The sequence below is a fragment of the Piliocolobus tephrosceles genome, chromosome 14 (genome assembly GCF_002776525.5).
Source record: "Piliocolobus tephrosceles isolate RC106 chromosome 14, ASM277652v3, whole genome shotgun sequence".
Taxonomy (NCBI): Eukaryota; Metazoa; Chordata; class Mammalia; order Primates; family Cercopithecidae; genus Piliocolobus; species Piliocolobus tephrosceles.
This window is the reverse complement of record NC_045447.1, coordinates 40,826,573-40,844,631: the sequence shown is the minus strand read 5'-3', so window position 1 is coordinate 40,844,631 and position 18,059 is coordinate 40,826,573. Positions and strand designations below refer to the sequence as shown.

At 47.0% G+C, this 18,059-nt stretch overlaps 1 protein-coding gene across 1 annotated transcript in view; it reads right to left on the bottom strand.

Moving 5' to 3' along the window:
• Positions 1-247: 247 nt before the first annotated feature.
• GABBR2 (gamma-aminobutyric acid type B receptor subunit 2) overlaps positions 248-18,059 on the bottom strand; it is a 422,876-nt gene continuing 405,064 nt past the window's right edge. Inside the window, exons 16-19 of the mRNA XM_023202917.2 lie at positions 15,752-15,934; positions 11,724-11,853; positions 6,213-6,330; positions 248-2,887 (exon numbers count right to left, since the gene is read on the bottom strand). Coding sequence (XP_023058685.1) covers positions 2,722-2,887; positions 6,213-6,330; positions 11,724-11,853; positions 15,752-15,934 — 597 coding nt within the window. The 3' untranslated portion in view covers positions 248-2,721. The remainder of the gene's footprint in view (positions 2,888-6,212; positions 6,331-11,723; positions 11,854-15,751; positions 15,935-18,059) is intronic.

The window sequence follows — 18,059 nt, the reverse complement described above, 5'->3', positions numbered from 1 at the left end:
AGCCTGGGTCAGGTTCCCACCCTCAAATGAATCAGCTGTGGCCAGAGTTGGGGGTCACCTGGTAACAGGGCGGCTCCGCCGCTGTCCGCAGGAGGCTGGGATGGGCAGTTTATGAAGGCAGGGACAATGCTGAGCAGGCAACCCCAGAATTGTTTCCTGAGTTTTTAAGTGGAGGAATATGGCCCGACCTAACTAACCTGCATTTTGGGATGAGTAGGCATTAAAGACGACAGGTTTTTTCCTTTTATTCATAAAAACAAATTTGCAACAGTTTATTAAAAATCGATACCATGCAGTAGGGGTACGAGAAATTCCTCATTTACATTTGATTCTGGCAGTTCCAGTCTAATTTAAAGCGTTTGTGCACTAACATCATTGGAAGATGCCTTCAGGCCGAAGCCTCTTCAGAAATGGACGGTGTGTTTGTTGCATATAAAAGAACAGAACCATTAAATAGCTAGAGTCACTTCTGTGGGTCTTGTTATTTGCGAGGAAATTAAAAAAAAATGGGTGAACCTACAGTATCAGTAAGACAGAGAATGTACTTCGTGAGTTAACCTAGAAGACGGCGCACGCTTAGGAGTCACAAAGGGTTACAGACACACAGGCTCACCTCCGACAGTCCAATACTCTTGTTTGTTTGTTTTCCTGCTATGCTGGAATAATATTTCTACAGGTATTTTGTGTGTGTGTGTGTGTGTGTGTGTGTATACATTATGTACAGTTAATTGTCTCTTTCCCTTTGAAAAATTAATGTGGTCCTTTAAATTAAATTTGGTTTTGGTGAAATCAAGAAAGCAAGTAAATACTGGTAATACACAGTGAGTGACAACACCGATTTTTAGTGCCTAAACAGAGAATGACTTCAACTTGACCTGTGATGTGTTAACATTTTTTTTTCCCTAAAAGCTACAGTACCTCCATAACCTCTCTTTGGGGAAGGGGAGCAGAAAGCTATGCTACGTGAAATAGGGTGCTTTGAAATGTTGGCGATGGTAAGATTCCTGTGGGCCCTTTTGTCAAAGCCTGGTGGAGAAAACAGTTTATTCCTGACTGCAGTGGTTCTGGGAAGAGATTATTGCCTGCCTGTTGAAGCTGCCAATAGGTTGCTTTAGGGAGTGAGCCAGCTGCTCAGTTGTGCAGACATCCTGGACGCTGTCATTCGGGCCTTTCTTGAGCAAAGAATGAACCTGTCTAGGAATGTCAGAAAAGTCACTGGGAGCCTCCCTCCAGCCTGGATGTTCTGGGTAGAGGGCTGTGCGGGAAGCTTCTCTGGGCCACAGCCCCCGCTGTAGGGAGGGCTGAAGGTCAGAGTCATACTCATACCTCACGGGTCAGGGCGGCTTCACTGTTTGGTACAAAGTTTTCCTGGACAAGATCAAGTTTCAATCCTCAGAGTGACCTTGTGAGGTAGGCAGGACAGGTGTTATTTCAACCCCAAGTTACAGAGGGGAAACTGAGGCTCAGAGAGACACTAGTGACCTGATCAAGGTCACGCAGGGAGTGGGCAGGGGACTGAGGACTTGAACCCAGGTCTGTCTGACTCGCAGGCCAGTGCTCTTAGGGGCTCAATTAAAAGGGAAGAATGATCTTATGAATGAGAATCAATCTGCTGACTGACCACCCCGGTGATCCCAAGGGGAGAGCTCACTGGCTTGTCTGGATGGAAGGCTGCCTTCTGGAAGCCAAGGGAAGCCCTCAGCCAGCAACTCTCTCCCCTATGTCTACAGGGATGTCTTTTAGCAGAATGCCTCCGATTCACTTTGGTCAGAAACAAAGTTAGTGGGAAAAAAGAAAATCCCAGCCAGCCCTTGGGCCCTGATGAGAGAGGTTAAAGTGCACAATCTTTCTTTATCGTATTTGCTGGGAACGGACATTCCATGATTAGCTCGGGTGGTCCCCCTGGTTACTGGGAGCACCCGATAGGAACACAAGGACGTGGCCAACGTGGTGGGTGCATGACAGACTGTCGGTGAATGCTGCAGAGCATGTCTGCAGTGACGTGCCCTAAATCCCCACGGTCCCCGGAATGGGTGTTACTGTGTTGACGTGTGGCATTTACCAGAGTAACAAACATCTCATTGGGTGACACAGGTCCCATCAGGAGCATGTAAGTCAGCCTGCTGCGGTGCCCCAGTGCTCTGCCTGCCTGCGCCAGGGCTGTACCTATCTGCGCTCCTGCAGACTCCCTGTTCCAGGAAGGCTGGGGTCGGCTGGCCTGGCAGCTGGGGGCCTGGTGGCCCTTCCCACCTCCTCCCCTAGAGTGGAGAAGGGCTAGCCTGAGGGGTCACAGCCGATGATGTGTGTGCAGAGTGCAGAGGCGGTTTCTTCAGAAGCCTCTTGCCTCCTCCCAAGGCTGCTTGAGTCACTCCGTGACTTCCAGCTGGAGTTCTAGTGCCTCTCTCCTTGTCTAGATTTTTTTTTTTTTTTTTGCAAGTTTGATATCCCAGCTCCTCCTTGTTTGCAGATGTTAAGGAAGAAGTCCCATTTCCGTTCCTCTTCTTTGTGAAGAAATAAGAACTTCACAAATAAGGCTCGAGGTCAGGTGCCAAGTCTCCCCCTGCCCCGTCCTGTCCACCTGAGTGCCATCCGAGTGGTCCTGAGAGGCCAGCCATGGTGCCCAGCTTCTCCGCAGCCAGAGCCGACAGTGTTTTTGCAGCAGACGCCTCTGCCCAGTGTGGTTCTGTCACGGGGGAGGCCCCGGGCCCAGGCCTCCCACCCTTACAGGCCCGAGACCATGACTCGGAAGGAGGGTGGCACATGTCTGTGGCGGGGGCTGGCGGTGGGGCTGACACAGGGGCTGACACAGCTGGCGTCCACGCCTCCGATGGATGGGAGGTAGGCGTGGTGGAGGATGGGGAGCTGGAGGGACAGCCGACGCTGGATGCTGGAGAGAAGGAGAGGGAGGAGTGTTAGTGTAGGCTAGCTGGGGGCTCACCAGAAAGTTCCTTGGACTCGCTTTGGCTAAAAAATCTGATGACAGGAGTATATTTTTCTCTGAATCCAAGATCTGTCCATTCAGTCATCTAACCATTCAGCCATCCAGCAGGTATTTAATGAGGGCCCATATGTACCAGCTACTGCCCTGGGAATAACCAGGGAGACTGGAACAAACAAGGGAGATGAGTCTTCTTGAGCTTTGGTCCAGGATTTGGTGATTATTATAAATGTCCTAGCAGAAAAGATGCTCCTTGACTTACGATGGGTTACATTCCCATAAACCCATTGTAAGTTGAAAATACCATAAGTTGAAAAACGCATTTAATCCACCTAACCTACCAAACATCCTAGCTTAGCCTCGCCTACCTTAAATGTGCTCAGAACACTTACATCAGCTTACTGTTGGGCCATGTCATCTAACACAAAGCCTATTTTACAAAAAAGTGTTAAATATCTCATGCAATTTACTGAATACTGTACTGAATGTGTATCACTTTCACACCATTGTAAAGCTGGAAAATGGTAAGTTGGAGACTGTCTGTATTACTAAGGACACGGTTTTGCTGCAAACCAGACATTTCTCATTCTCTACTCTTACAAACCTCCACAGGGCTTTCAGTTCCATCCCTGAAAGACTTCTCACCTGCTCTATCCTTCCTCTCTCCCCTCTGCCTCTGCTTTGCCCAGGACCGCATCTCTTCTTGCTGGGCCAATTCCCACAGGCTTTCAGCTTCTTTGGTAACTAGTGTTATCGTTCCAACACTAGGAAGCCAAGGAAGGGAAAAAAAAGGACACCGATGTGATATTTGGGGCTCCCTAAGTTCTGTCTCTGGATCAGAAGTTTCCAGGTGAATCTTCCATTCTCTCCACCTGTAAGCCCTGCCCTCTGGCAGCTAGTTTCCCTGGAAACCCTGCTTCTGGGTGCTCTTCTGCTGTTTCCCTCCTGGAAGACTCTTTCTCTGCTTCCTGACATCATGAACTGTGTTTCCTTCAAGATCCAGTTTAAATATCACCTTGTTTGTGCTCACTATCTGCTAAGAGAACCTTTCCTCTGCTAAGCAGAACCCTTGGTAAATACCCAGAAATGAAGCCAGAAAAAGCTGGAGGCAAGGTGGAGCTGGGCGTGGGTTAGCAAATGATGGAGGAGCAGCAAGGGAAAAGGGAGCTGCCCTCTGACTCCCTTCTCATTGCCACACCCTTCTGGTCTTAATGACTGTCATGTCACTTTGTTGAAAAGGCTGCTTGCGGCAAATGTGCCCAGGTGACTGCTTCTCTGCTTGGCTCAGCCGCCTTCTTGCACAGCTCTCCATGGGTGCAACTTTCATACCGCATTCCTTGAGAGAAGGGACTGCGTTTTTATGGCTTCTTGTGTTCCCAGTCCCTGACCACTCACGTGCAAAAAAGCAAAGCACAAAAACCCCAGACCTTAACAAACACCCAATAGGCAAAAGAAATACTGCTATTCCCATTATAAAGAAGAGGGAAGAGTACAGAGTTCAGGGAACTTCCCCATGGAAACAAAACCGGAACTGAGGAAGTTGGAATTCTTGCTGCTTCTGTTCAACCACATTGTTTTGTGGTGGAGGCAAATCAATTCATGGGGGCAGCCTTATGCCAACTGGGTGTGCCCTTGGGGTTCATTTAGGTCACTGGTTGGTTCTGAGATAGATGAGTACAGATGAAGTGCTGCCCACATTTTCCAGAAAGACTCCTCCCAAGAGACACCTCACAGGTATGCATGGAACTACAGTGCTGGAGACCTCATTCTGAAGTTAAAGTTGAACCTGTATAATGTCAGCTGAAGTCTGTGTCTTAAGGCAAGATCATGCTGGCAAGAAGTCCAGGACAAAAAGGGAAGAATAAACTTTGCCTTGGGAAAAGGGTGCCCTGTCCAAGAAGCCAGGGCAGGGCTGTCTGCCTAGGCAAGGTGGGTGCTGGGCTTGTCAGAGCATTCTTCTGTCTGTGAGGATCCTGTTCACCTTTCCTTCATTCAACAAATGCTTGTCAAGAACCTACTCACTGGCAGAACCTGTGTTTGGTGCAGGGGACACATGAAGGACTCATACCTTACTCTCAAGGTGCTTACACTCTACTGGAGGCAACTGCTGACAAATTCCATGTAACTCTCACTCACTGTCCTGGACTGTAAGCTGGCCAGGCCTTGGAGCTAGTTGGGTTGATACGCTATTAGCTCTAATACTAAGGAGCCCCAAATGATGCTGCAATTGGTGATTTGGCTGCTTTTGCTGGTTCCTCATTGCTTGTCACTTCCAGAGGCCAAGTTTCAAAGTTTTCTTTTCTTTTCTTTTTTTTTGAAACAGAGTTTCACTTTTGTTGCCCAGGCTGGAGTGCAATGGCTCGATCTCGGCTCACCACAACCTCTGCCTCCTGGGTTCAAGCGACTCTCCTGCCTCAGCCTCCTGAGTAGCCGGGATTACAAGTGTGGGCCACCATGCCTGGCTAATGTTTTTGTACTTTTAGTAGAGATGGTGTTTCTGCATATTGGTCAGGCTGGTCTCGAACTCCTGACCTCAGGTGATCCGCCCACCTTGGCCTCCCAAAGTGCTGGGATTACAGGCGTGAGCCACTGCGCCCAGCCCAAAGTTTATATTTCTAACTTCTGCTTCCGATGTGCTATAAGATGGGAAGGCCTAAAACTGCCTGTGGGAACAAAGCTAACAGAGATGTTCAGGTCTTTGCTTAGATGTGACCATCTCATTGAGTCTTCTCTGACCACCCTATTTAAAATGACACTCCCTGACCCCCTTCTCTGCTTTTTCTCCAAAGCTCCTATTGTTTGACATGCCATATTTTGCTTTTTTATTAAGCTATCACCCTTCTAGATAGAATGGAAGCTCCATGAAGATAGGAATTTTAGTCCGTTTTCTTCACTGCTGTAACCCTAGCACCTATACCTGACATACAGGAGGTCTCAGTAAACCGTCAAGTAAATGCATTTAGCAAGGTTAAATTTTACACGTAACAAAGGCAGTGTGCTGTAGTAGAGAACATTGGATTTGATGTTGGACAGATGTGAGTTCAAGTCCTATTTCCTGCATGTAGCAATTGAGTGAGCTTTGGCAAGTCACCTCCTCTTTTTGAATATTAGTTTATTCATCTGTAAAAAGAGCATTGTAATTGGACTTCATCATGGGATGGCTGTGGAAAGCAAATAAAATAATGGATGTGAGAACAGGGTGCAAATTGCAAACTCTTGTGCGGGAGTGACGTATTTAGTCTTCAGTTATAATTCTCAAGGAGAAGGTACTTACTGTTCTGGAGAGTTTATATCTTCTATAGGATCTTTGCACGTTCGAGAGGGCTCTGTTGTGTTCCACTGTAGCTGGGGATTTTGATCGAGGTGATTTTTTAAAATGGCCTTTCCTCCATCTGAATGCAAAACAATACCACAACACGTTCTGTTAACTTAGTTTTAAAAAATCAACAATGCAACTTTTTGTAGGATGATACCCCAGGAGACAGAATGCAAAAGAGCCCATTATCCCTCCGTGTTCTTTAAGCTGAGGTCTGTGTAGCGGCTCTCCCGGGACCCAGGCAGTGAGCTGAGAAGCCTCCAGCAGTCAGCAGTCAGGGATGGAAGCAATGTGCTGGGGATTTGTGTGGCATGCCCCGCGCTCTCCTCTCCAAGAACAAAAGGGGGAAAATCAAGTCGACTAATGTAGGAAACATAACTTAGAAACAAGAGGTTCTAACATTCTTTTCCACGGGCACATAGGGATGTAATGACAAAGAAAAAACCTCCAAGGTATAGTTTTCATAGAGCAGCAAAGATTGCAAAGGGAAAGAATAGTCAGTAAACTGCTGGTGGGAGAATAAATGGACATAATCTTACTGGTGGGCACTGTTGATCTGTGTCAAACACCATAAAAGGACCTATTTTTTACCCAGAATTTCTACTTCTTGAAATTATCCTAAGGAAATAATTAAGGATCTATGCAAAGAGATATACAAGATGTTCAACCTTGGCATCTCTTTTTTTTTTTTTTTAGACGGAGTCTCACTCTGTCACTCAGGACCGTGCCACCAGTGGCATTATCTTGGCTCACTGCAAACTCCACCTCCTAGGATTAAGTAATTCTCCTGTCTCAGCCCTGAGCAGCTAGGACTACAGGTGCATGCCACCATGCCCAGCTAATTTTTTGTATTTTTAGTAGGGATGGGGTTTCACCATATTGGTTAGGGTGGTCTCGAACTCCTGACCTCAGGTAATCCACCTGCCTCAGGCTCCCAAAGTGCTAGGATTATAGGTGTGAACCACTGCGCCCAGCCTCAAACTGAGTATCATTTATAATATTAAAATGTTGGAACTAATCTGAATTTGTCTGGTAATAATGGATTAGTTACATAAGTTATAGGACCTCCATTCAAAATAATATTGTGTAGCCACAAAACATGGTGATTTAAAGTCTCTCAACTCTCTTTGTGCTTCAGGACCATACAAGGAGATTTAAAGAAATATAAAAATCAGGTTCCCACCTGAGATTTGGATTCATGTGGTCTGGAAGGGAGCACTGGTGTCTTTGTTTTTACTTCAGTGGGCAACCTTGTATGTGTGTCATTTTGCACCTACGTGAGTACAGCTGCTCCTCATTATTCATGAATTTTGTATTTGTGACCTCCTCTTCTCATTACAATTTATTTGTAATCCACAAATCAATATTTTAATGCTTTTGTGGTCATTTGCTGACATGCACAGTGTGCGAAAATGTGAGTTGCCTGATGCACGCGTTCCCAGCTGAGGTTGAATAGGGTGATGCACTGCCTTAGCGCTTAGCTCCTATATTGTAAATAAGTATCTTCCTGGAGGTTTATTTAGTGACATGTTTTTCACATTTTGTGCTGTGTGTTGGTGAGTTTGCTGTTGAAAATGGCCCCCAAGCACAGTGCCGAAGTGCTGGCTAGTGTCCCTAAGCACAAGAGGGCTATGATGTGCCTTATGGACAGAAAATACATGCGTTAGATAAGCTTCCATCAGGCATGAGCTATAGTGCCGTTGGTCATGAGTGCAATGCTAATTAAATCATATATATTTAAAAAGATGTCTTTTTTTTTTTTTTTTGAGACGGAATCTCACTCTGTCTCCAGGTGGAGCTCCGTGGTGCGATCTTGGCTCACTGCAACCTCTGCCTCCCGGGTTCATGCGATTCTCCGGCCTCAGCCTCCCGAGTAGCTGGGATTACAGGCACGTGCTATCATGCCCAGTTAATTTTTGTATTTTTAGTAGAACTGGGGTTTCACCGTGTTGGCCAGGATGGTCTCAATCTCTTGACCTCATGATCCGCCCACCTCGGCCTCCTAAAATGCTGGGATTACAGGCTTGAGTAACTGCGCCCAGCCTAAATAAGATGTCTTTAAACAGAAATATGCATACAACAAAATTATGTATTGATTGGTGGACAAAAATGTCAACTTGTGATGTCAGCCTGTGAGAGACTCCCAGGAACCTAATCCTGCATAGGAGCAATGGTTCAGTACTCACAATCCACTGTTGATGGAGGCTTTACAGAAAGAACATAACTATCGCTACTGTAAATCAGCAGAATCGACCGTGTATCATACTGCTATGGTCTGAACGTGTCCCCCTAGATTCATGTGTTGAAGCTGAATGAAGAATGTGATAGTGTTAAGAGGTGGGGCCTTTAGGAGGTAATTAAGTCGTGAAGGCGGAGCCCGCATGGATGAGGTTAGGGCCCTTATAAAAGGGCTTGAGAAAGTGGGTTTGTGCCTTTCCCCGCTCCTTCTGCCACGTGAAGATGCAGAGTTCCTCCCCTCCAGAGGATGCAGCGATCCAGGTGCCGTCTCAGAAGTGGAGGCTGGACCCTCCCCAGACACTGAACCTACTGGCACCTAGATCTAGGACTTCCCAGCCTCCAGAACTGAAAGAAATACATTTCTGTTATTTATAAATTACCAAGTCTGCAGTATTGTGTTATAGCAGCACAAACAGACTAAGGCATGGAGAATAAATCCCAAAAGTGGGATTGCTGGGTCTGAATGATTTCTGTTTCAACCAGCAACATTTGAGAATGCCTCTCTCATAACCTGTTTCCTGGCACTCTGAGCAGCTTTTTGATCTCTGATCTGTGGCAGTCTTTGAGGCAAAAATGGTATCTCATTGCAGATTTAATTTGCATTCCTTTAATAATGAATGAGATTGATCATCTTTTCATAAGTGTAAGAACGATTTCCAGTTCCTTTTATGAGAACTCTCTTTTGCTCATTTTTCTTTTGAGATGTTGGTTTTTTTCTTACTAATTGGTATATAATTATACATACTTTTTGTATTACTACATATCATTTCTCCTTATATATAAGGGCATAAGCTTGTTATCTGAGTTAATTTTTGGCTTTGTTTGATTGTTTTGGCTGTACTTATCATGGCTTTTGCATTATGAAAGACATTCTTTTTGTACCTAAATTTATCAACCTTTCCTTTTGTGATTTCTGTTTTGCATCAAACTGAGTCAGGTCCTCCTCTCTCTGAGATTTTTTTAAAATTTTACTTTGGTTTCTTCTAGTACTTTCATGTTTTCACTTTTTATATTTAAATTTTTTATTCATTGGAATTAATTTTTGTGTAGGTGTCAGTTTAGGATCTACCTTATTCTCCTCCAGATGCCTACCCATTTATCCCAATGAAATTTATTGAATAATTCTTTTTTTCCAACAAATTTAAAATTCCCACTTTTACCAGATACTAAAGTTATTAGAAGTAATTTTTATTCTTGTAATTTCTTTATTATCTCAATTTAAACATTTTTGTAATAACCATGTTACATAATATTAATTACAGAATACTGCTACTGTAGTAAGATCACTTATTACTTATATAATAAGAATAAAAGGCCGGGCATGGTGGTTCATGCCTGTAATCCCAGCACTTTGGGAGGCTGAGGTGGGTGGATCACCTGAGGTCAGGAGTTTGAGACCAGCCTGGCCAACATGGTGAAACTCCATCTCTACTAAAAGTACAAAAAATTTAGCTGGGTGCAGTGGCAGGCACCTGTAATCCCAGCTACTTGGGAGGCTGAGGCAGGAGAATCGCTTGAACTTGGGAGGCAGAGGTTGCAGTGAGCCGAGATCGTGCCATTGCACTCCAGCCTGGGCAACAAGAGCGAAACTCCGTTTCAATAAATAAATAAATAAATAAATAAATAAATAAATAAATAAATTAAAAGAAACAAAGATTTTTCATTGATTTAAACTAATGTTATAACAAATTGATGAATACATGCTAATGGAGAAAACCAAGCCATAGAGAAATATAAAAAAGGTAATGTGGCCGGGCGTGGTGGCTAATGCCTGTAATCCCAGCACTTTGGGAGGCTGAGGCAGGCAAATCACTTGAGGTCAGGAGTTTGAGACCAGCCTGGCCAACATGGTGAAACCCCGTCTCTATAAAAAAAAAAAAAAGTACAAACATTAGCTGGGTGTGGTGGTGCGCACCTGTCATCCCAGCTACTCAGGAGGCTGAGGCAGGAGAATTGCTTGAACCAGGGAGGCAGAGGTTGCAGTGAGCTGAGATCACGCCACTGCACTCCAGCCTGGGTGACAGAGTGAGAGTCCATCTTAAAAAAGTAACGAAATAAAAAATAAAAAATAAAAAAAAAGGGTAATGTAAAATAGTCCCTTCTCACTCACTTTCCACAATACCATTTCTTTTCACACGAGTCAATACTGTTAGCAATTTGGTGTTTGTTTTTCTAAACCTTTTAAAGAATGCATTCACACACACATATATGCATTTGTGTGTCCCATAATCATAATGTTGGCTTTCACCTTGCTTTTTTCACCTGGAGATGTTTCCATATCTGCACAAATAGACTCACCTCACTTTTTAGTAGCTATAAAATGGTACCCTGTTTGGCTATGTCTTAATGAAACCACCCCCAAATAATGAACATTTAAGTGAATTCTAGTTTTTCTCACCTACACACAGCATTGTGATGAACATCGCTGTGTTCACCTCTGCACACCTGGGAGTATTTGCGAGGGGCAGGTTCCTGCTAGTAGAACTGCCAGGTCAAGAGGCTTAACAGGGAGCATTTAGACAGTGCCAGGCTGACTCCTAATGCATTGCAGGAGAATGCTCATTTCCAAATACTCTTACCAACTCTGGTAACCTTTTAAATTTTTTCCAAAAGGTAGGCAAAAATGGTTTTTTTGTGTGTTTTTTAAAATTTATTTTTGTAGAGATGGGGTCTTGCTATGCTGTCCAGGCTGATCTCAAATTCCTGGACTCAAGTGATTCTCTAGCTTTGGCCTCCCAATATGCCAGGATTACAGGCGTGAGCCATTGCGCCTGGCAGGTTTGTGTTATTGTAGCTTGCCATTCCCAAGTGGGTGGTGAGATTGAGCATCCTATCCTAACTAACTGACCATTCTTTTCTTGCACATTGATGGGGTATATTTGAAACCGCGAAATATTGTTCAGGGAAGAAAGGGTAAACTATTCACTAAGAACAAAAGGGAAAACAAAATGTGTCTGCCCCCAGTCAGGACACTGGGAATGCTGGCCCCAGTGTGTAGGTGTGGAGCTGGAAGCCGAGGGATGGGAAATCGAAGCCCCAGGCCTAGGCAGGGTGGGGCTCAAAGCAGACAGTGAACTGTGGTCAGTAGACAGAGGTTCCAGGTGTGCCAGCTCTGCGTGTCTGAGTCCCGTGCCCTGTTTGGACCTGTTTCTTCACCTGAAAAATGGAAGATGAACAGCTGGTGTTTGAAACCAAAGTCCCTACCACATTCTGGGGCCTTGGCTCTCTTACCTGTGCTCTCAGTGAAGTTTCCCAGGTTGAGGATGTCATTGAGCTCTTGGTAGTGGTTCTGTTTAATGTAGGTGGTCTTTTCTGGTGTGTCCTGCAGCTGCATGGTGACCTCCTCCAAGTCTTTATCCAGCTAGAAGAGAAAGGTTCCAGTTGAGTCAGGGTCCCTGGCCCAGCCCCTGTAGCTAGGCCACTAGGGCCAAAAGGTAGGTCACAGGGCTAGGCCTTTACCTGTATTCAGAAGTGCCCTGAGAATCAGAGGGGTTATTGCATGTTGGTATGGAGATGCAGAAGGACCCTGACAGCTCTTTGTTCAAGGAGAAGCTATGATGAGAGGGACTTGGGCTTTGCAATTATGTGTTCAGTGTAGGCTTGGGCCTTGATGAAGCAGACAAGCAGGCCCAGGGAGGTAGGGCAGGGAGAGCATAAGAGCTCAGGCTCTGGACAGGCCTCATGCAAACCCAAGGCTGCCCCTTACTTACAGTGAGGTTCTCCTGGCTTGTGAGAACCCAGTCTCAATTTCTTTTTCTGTAGAATGGGGTAATAATAGTACCTACTTCAGGGGAAGGTTGTGAAGATTAAACGAGATAATACATGGAAAGTTTAGTCCAGCGCCTGACACATAATAAGGGCAACCTGCTACTACAATAATATTACTATCATTACAGGGTCTCACTCTGTCACCCAGATCAGAGTGCAGTGGTACAATTACAGTTTAGTGTAGCCTTGGCCTCCTAGGCTCAAGCCATCCTCCCACCTCACCCTCCCGAGTAGCTGGGACTACAGGTGCACGCCGCCACACCTGGCTATTTTTTTTTTTTTTTTTTTTTTTTTTTTGGTAGAGATGGGGTCTCTCTACATTCCTCAGGCTGGTCTTGAACTCCTGAGCTCAAGTGATCCTCCCACTTTGGCCTCCCAAAGTGCTGGGTTTATAGGCATGAACTACTGTGCCTGGGCTTATAATTACTATTATTGATACTTAACAGGACCCATAGTGGGGAGGACAGATATGCAGGGCTCGCAAGCTCTGAGCCTCACGCTATCATGGAGACCCTGACCTGCAGGGGCTCACTCAGAGGAGTTAATCAGGATGGGTTCCAGTCATCCCCATGTTTTTATTTTTAGAGACAAGGTTTCTCTATGTTGCCCAGGCCGGTCTTGAACTCCTGGGCTCAAGCAATCCTCCCACTTTGGCCTCCCAAAGCGTTGGGATTACAGGTGTGAGCCCACGGCACCTGGCCCATTCCCAGGTTATGTAAAAATCAGGTGCAAGTCCTGGGGCAATTCAGCCCCAGAGAAGCCTGGGCAATATGAGTGTTGGTAGTTGTTGGGGGTGGTAGTCGGGGTGGGTGGTGAACATCTGTGATATTACCATATCTGTATACATATAATGGCTTTCATCCATGATTCCTGGCTCCTGTATCTCTTGTAACAGTCTTTTGTTGTAATGTTGGGGCATTTTAGGCCTCAGGAGCAGGCCTCATGAAACAGAATCATGCTCTCTGACCTTCTCCTGTCCTTTCTCACCTGCTCAAGGCAGGACTCTAATCTGATTGTTGGTCAAAAGACATTTATCACAGAGAGACTCCTGCCCATACCCTGGAGGAAAGAATGCTACAGAGAGGCCAAGAAAAGTCTGAACAGACAGACCTTGCTGGGTTTAGATCATGCGTTTTTGTCCAATCACATTTCTACACAGTTGTCAATCATGCCTCGTGTAATGAAGCCTGCCTAAAAACTCCAAAGAAGAGGGTATGAAGAGCTTCCAGGTAGCTGAACACGTGAAGATTCCTGGAGCGTGGGGCCCAGGGAGGCAGGGAAGTTCCACACCCTTTCACCCATCCCTTGCTCTGTGCATCTCTTCATTCGTGTCCTTGGTAATAAGCTGGTAAATGTGTTTCCCTGCATTCCAGGAGCCCCTCTAGCAAAGTAATTCAACCCAAAGCGGGATCCTGGGAGTCCCAACTTGAAGCTGGTTGGTCAGAAGTTCCAGACGTCTGACGTGTGGCCGGTATCTGAGGGTGGGGTGGGGGTCAGGGGGAGCCTTGAGGACTGCGCCCTCAACCTGTGGGATCTGAAGCTATCTCCAGATCCGTAGTATTGGAATTGAACCGGGGGCGCCCAGCGGGTGTCTGCTGCTCGTTGGTGGGGAAAACCCCACACACATGTGGTCACAGAAGTCTTCTGTGTTGACTGTTGTATTGGCGCAAGAGCACAGGAAAAACACGGTTAGAGGACTTTTCCAAACAGCATCCTGCTGTAGTATAAGGGAGGAGATCTGATAAACTATCAGATGCTGTTCTGATGTCAGGAATACAGCCATGAAATTGTTTAATGCGTTTTCATGTGGAGGAGGAGGGAGAGAGATACTCTTTTCTATGTGACTTAAATGGCAGGAGTAGGATCAAAGGGTGGGGACAACAGGAGGCCAGATTGTGATTCATTTCCAGGAAAAATAACACAACAATGTAGAGTTTTAAATAGTGGCTTGGGTTTCCTAACGTGAGTGAACTCTTCAATGCTGAAGTGTGCAAGTAGAAGCAAAATGCACAGTGACATGGTAGTGCTCATCATGAGAGGTCTGATATGGAAACAGCCTGTAATAGGCTTTGGGGGACAGAAACCCTTCTTAGTTTGCTCTGGCAGCTGCTAGTGGGTTGCCCCATCCTAAAGCAGTCATCTTTAGGCGCGCAGACAACTGTGTGGTGGCTTTCTGCGGCAGAATTCTGTGAGCCCCCCAAAGGGCTGCCAGGTCTAGCATATAAAAACCCAGAATGTCCAGTCAAATTTGAGTTTTGGATAACGAGTTCTTTTTCAGTATAATTATATCCCAGTATTATTCGGGCTATACTTTTACTGAAAATATGATTGGTTGTTGATCTGAAGTTTGAATTTAACTGGGCATCCTGTATCTAATCTGGCAACCCTATGTCTCACTTCTTCCTTGCAGCTGTCCAGCTAGCGATCATGTTTCCCAGCCTCCTCTGTCACTGGGTGTGCTCTTGTCAGTTTTTGCCGATGTGACTAGGGCAGAACCAAAATGTGCACAATTTTTGGTGTCACTGCTTAAGAGGCAGTGCCTCACGTGGACTTTCTTATCTCTTCCCCTCCTGACACTGTGAACTGGACATGCCGTCCACCCAGCTCTCCCGCTATGAATGAGAACACCCTGGAGAGTGGGGGAAACCAGAGGGCAGGAACCAAGCCCAGCAATGACCTTGGGGAGCCGAGCTGCCCCACCCAGGACCTCTCTCTTCATGGCCATTAGGTAAAAGGGAAATAAACATATTTTCTTTGGGCCACTTTATTTTGGGGTCTTGTTTAGCCAGCATTGTAACCAATGTACTTTCCTTGGTCCCTTTCCTGTCCCCCTCCCGAATCAGAATTCCTCTATTAAAGCAATACACAGCCTGCAGAGCATGGGTCCAGGCATACCTCCAACCCAAAGGGAGGGGTAGAGGAGGGGAGGTGATTTGTTTTCCCTTCCCTGGTCTACAAGGCTTGGGCACAAGGCAATCTGGGCTATGGTCTCTCTGGAATATTCAAGAACCAGTTGAGAACCCTTAGGACAAAGGCGAGGTCTGCAGCACTCTCTCTTGAAAAGTTTCTTTTCACTTTCTCTTCTCTTGTACATCATACAGATGTGGTGGTTGCTGGGTTGTGCTGGGAGAGTGAAAAACTGAGAGGGAGAGAGACACAAAGAGAAACACAAAGAGACACTAACGTAGGAAGCTACAATAATCCAGAAGCTCACAAATCTCTCTGAGTTCCTTTCTGTCTGAAGATGGCTTGAATCAGGTGGTGCTGGCCTCCAAGAGCCTGGGCGAGGTGGCCAATGAGCTCATGTCGGATTCTGACAAACGCCTCTGTGCGGCTTATGTCACCCCTGGCTCTTGCAGCTGTAATTGCAGCTTATGACACTGCCTGGTCATGCTGCAGGGATGGTCTAGAGGAGCCTGAGAGTCCCTGCCCGGGGTCAGGGGGGCTTCAGTGACAGACGGGGCCCAGCTACTAGATGTGGAGGGAGGTACCTCTGTGATCTTCATTCGCAGGCGATGGTTTTCTGACTGTAGGCCCTCCAGGCGGGATGTGCTGGCTTGGTTCACACTGGTGACTGAGGTGGACGTTTTAGAATCTTCTTTCTTCTGATTCTGAGTGAACTGGAATCGTCTGTTCTGCGTTGCTGCATCTGGGTTTGTTCGCAGGGTGATGAGCTGAAAGGACAAAGGTGGGGGCAGGGTTGAAGAGAGAGCCCTGGGTCCTTCCTCCCATTCCACATGGCAGACTCTCCCAGCAGATCCTGCTCTGGAGGTGACAAGAGGCCCCAGGAAGGCCACAGGCTGGGAGTCAGGAGACCTAGGCTCAGGCCAGACTCTGCCACTCACTTGTATGTGACCTTGGGCAGGCCCCTTCCCCTCACCATGCCTCTGTGTTCTTCCTGGTCACTAAGAGTCTAGTCTCCTGACTGATGCCACCTGCATCCCAACCAGGGCCCCTGAGGCCTCCCTCCAGCTGCCTAGCACGTTGCCTTAGGCCTTGCTCCTTGTGGAAAAAATAAGCCCCAAGGGCAACAGCTGTGACAACAAAGAGATAGAGGAGAGCGAAGGCCTCTGTTTGTTAAACCACTGATGAGTTCTAGAAGCAGGCTGGTAACAAGCTGTGTCATTGACAAAAGCTTGTTTTTCAGCAGCTTAAAACAACACCTGGTTATTATCTCAGTTTCCGTGAGTTAGGAGTCCGGGCATCACTTAGCTGCATCCAAAGACATTTTGTATAGAAAACAAAAGTTGCCACTTGACCCTGATCTTACCCGCTTATTCTAGAAACATCTCTGATCGAGGCAGGCTCTGGGCTCAGCTCTGAAAAGCAGGAGTGGAGTGACCCATGGCCCCTGCTCACTGGGACCTCATGGTCCAGAGGCGTGGGCTGGGGATGAAGGAAGGACTCAATCTTCACCAGGCCAGTGGGTATCAGGGACAGCCCACCACAGTGCCGTGGCCTGCTGGGCTCTGAGGACGGTCTGGAGGGATAGTGGGGGGAAGGAAACTCCAAGGGAAGAACTGGCGTCTGCCAATGCAGGGAAGCCTGGGGGAAACGGCAGGGGAAGGGCAGGTTGGGTGGTGGACAGGGTTCTCTGGGGAGACTAGAGGAGATCCGAGGGTACTGAGAGCCAGCCCAACATCAGAAACTTGATCCTAGAGCCAGAAGGACAATGAGGAGCTATTGAGCGTGACAGAGCAGAGCGCCACAACTGAAGCTTGGCTTAGAGATCATCTGGCCTCTTTTACAGGATGGAAAGAATGTCAGAGTGCAGTCAGGGAAGTCATGGCGTTGCCCTGGAGTCTGGGCGGGTGTGAACGACTAAGGCGTGTACACCAGAGGTATTCCAGTGCAGAGCTCACAGTGCCCGGGGACTGACTGCATGCCCAGGAGGATGGAGGCACCATGGGTAGCCTGTTTGCTGAAATGGACCCAGGTGATCTTTCCTCTCCCCTGTTCTGAGGCAGATGCCTCCGACTTGAGTCAGTAACCCCCTCCCAGCTTTGTAACTCTGTGTCCTGTTCTTTCCTTTTTTGGGCGGGGGGCGGGTAAAGGGTCTCACTCTGTCACCAAGGCTAGAGTGCAGTGGCACAATCTCAGCTCACCACAACCTCTGCTTCTCCAGGCTCAAGTGATCTTCCTACTTCAGCCTCCTGAGTAGCTGGGACTACAGGTGCGCACCACCACACCTGGCTATTTTGTTTTGTATTTTTAGTAGAGATGGGGTGTCACCATGTTGCTCAGGCTGGTCTTGAACTCCTGGCCTCAAGTGATCCTCCTGCCTTGGCCTCCCAAAGTGCTGGGATTATAGGCACGAGTCACCGCGCCCAGCCACCTTCCTTTACTTTTGAGACCCACTGAGATCAGGCTTCCCTCGACACAGATCACCCTACTGCAGGGGCTCCTGAGAAGAAAGGCCTCTGGCTCACCCGCCCACTGCAAGGTAGGATGATGTTTGAAAAAAATCACTTTGTCGGGTGCGGTGGCTCATGCCTGTAATCCCAGCACTTCGAGAGGCTGAGGTTGTTGGATCACCTGAGGTCAGGAGCTCCAGACCAGCCTGGCCAACATGCTGAAACCCTGTCTCTACTAAAAATACAAATTTAGCTGGGTGTGGTGGCGTGCACCTGTAATCCCAGCTACTCAGGAGGCTGAGGCAGGAGAATTGCTTGAACCTGGGAGGTGGAGGTTGCGATGAGTCAAGAATGCGCCATTACAATCCAGCCTCAGCAACAAGAGTGAAACTGTGTCTCAAAAAAAAAAAAGAAGAAGAAGAAGAAGAAGAAGAAGAAGAAGAAG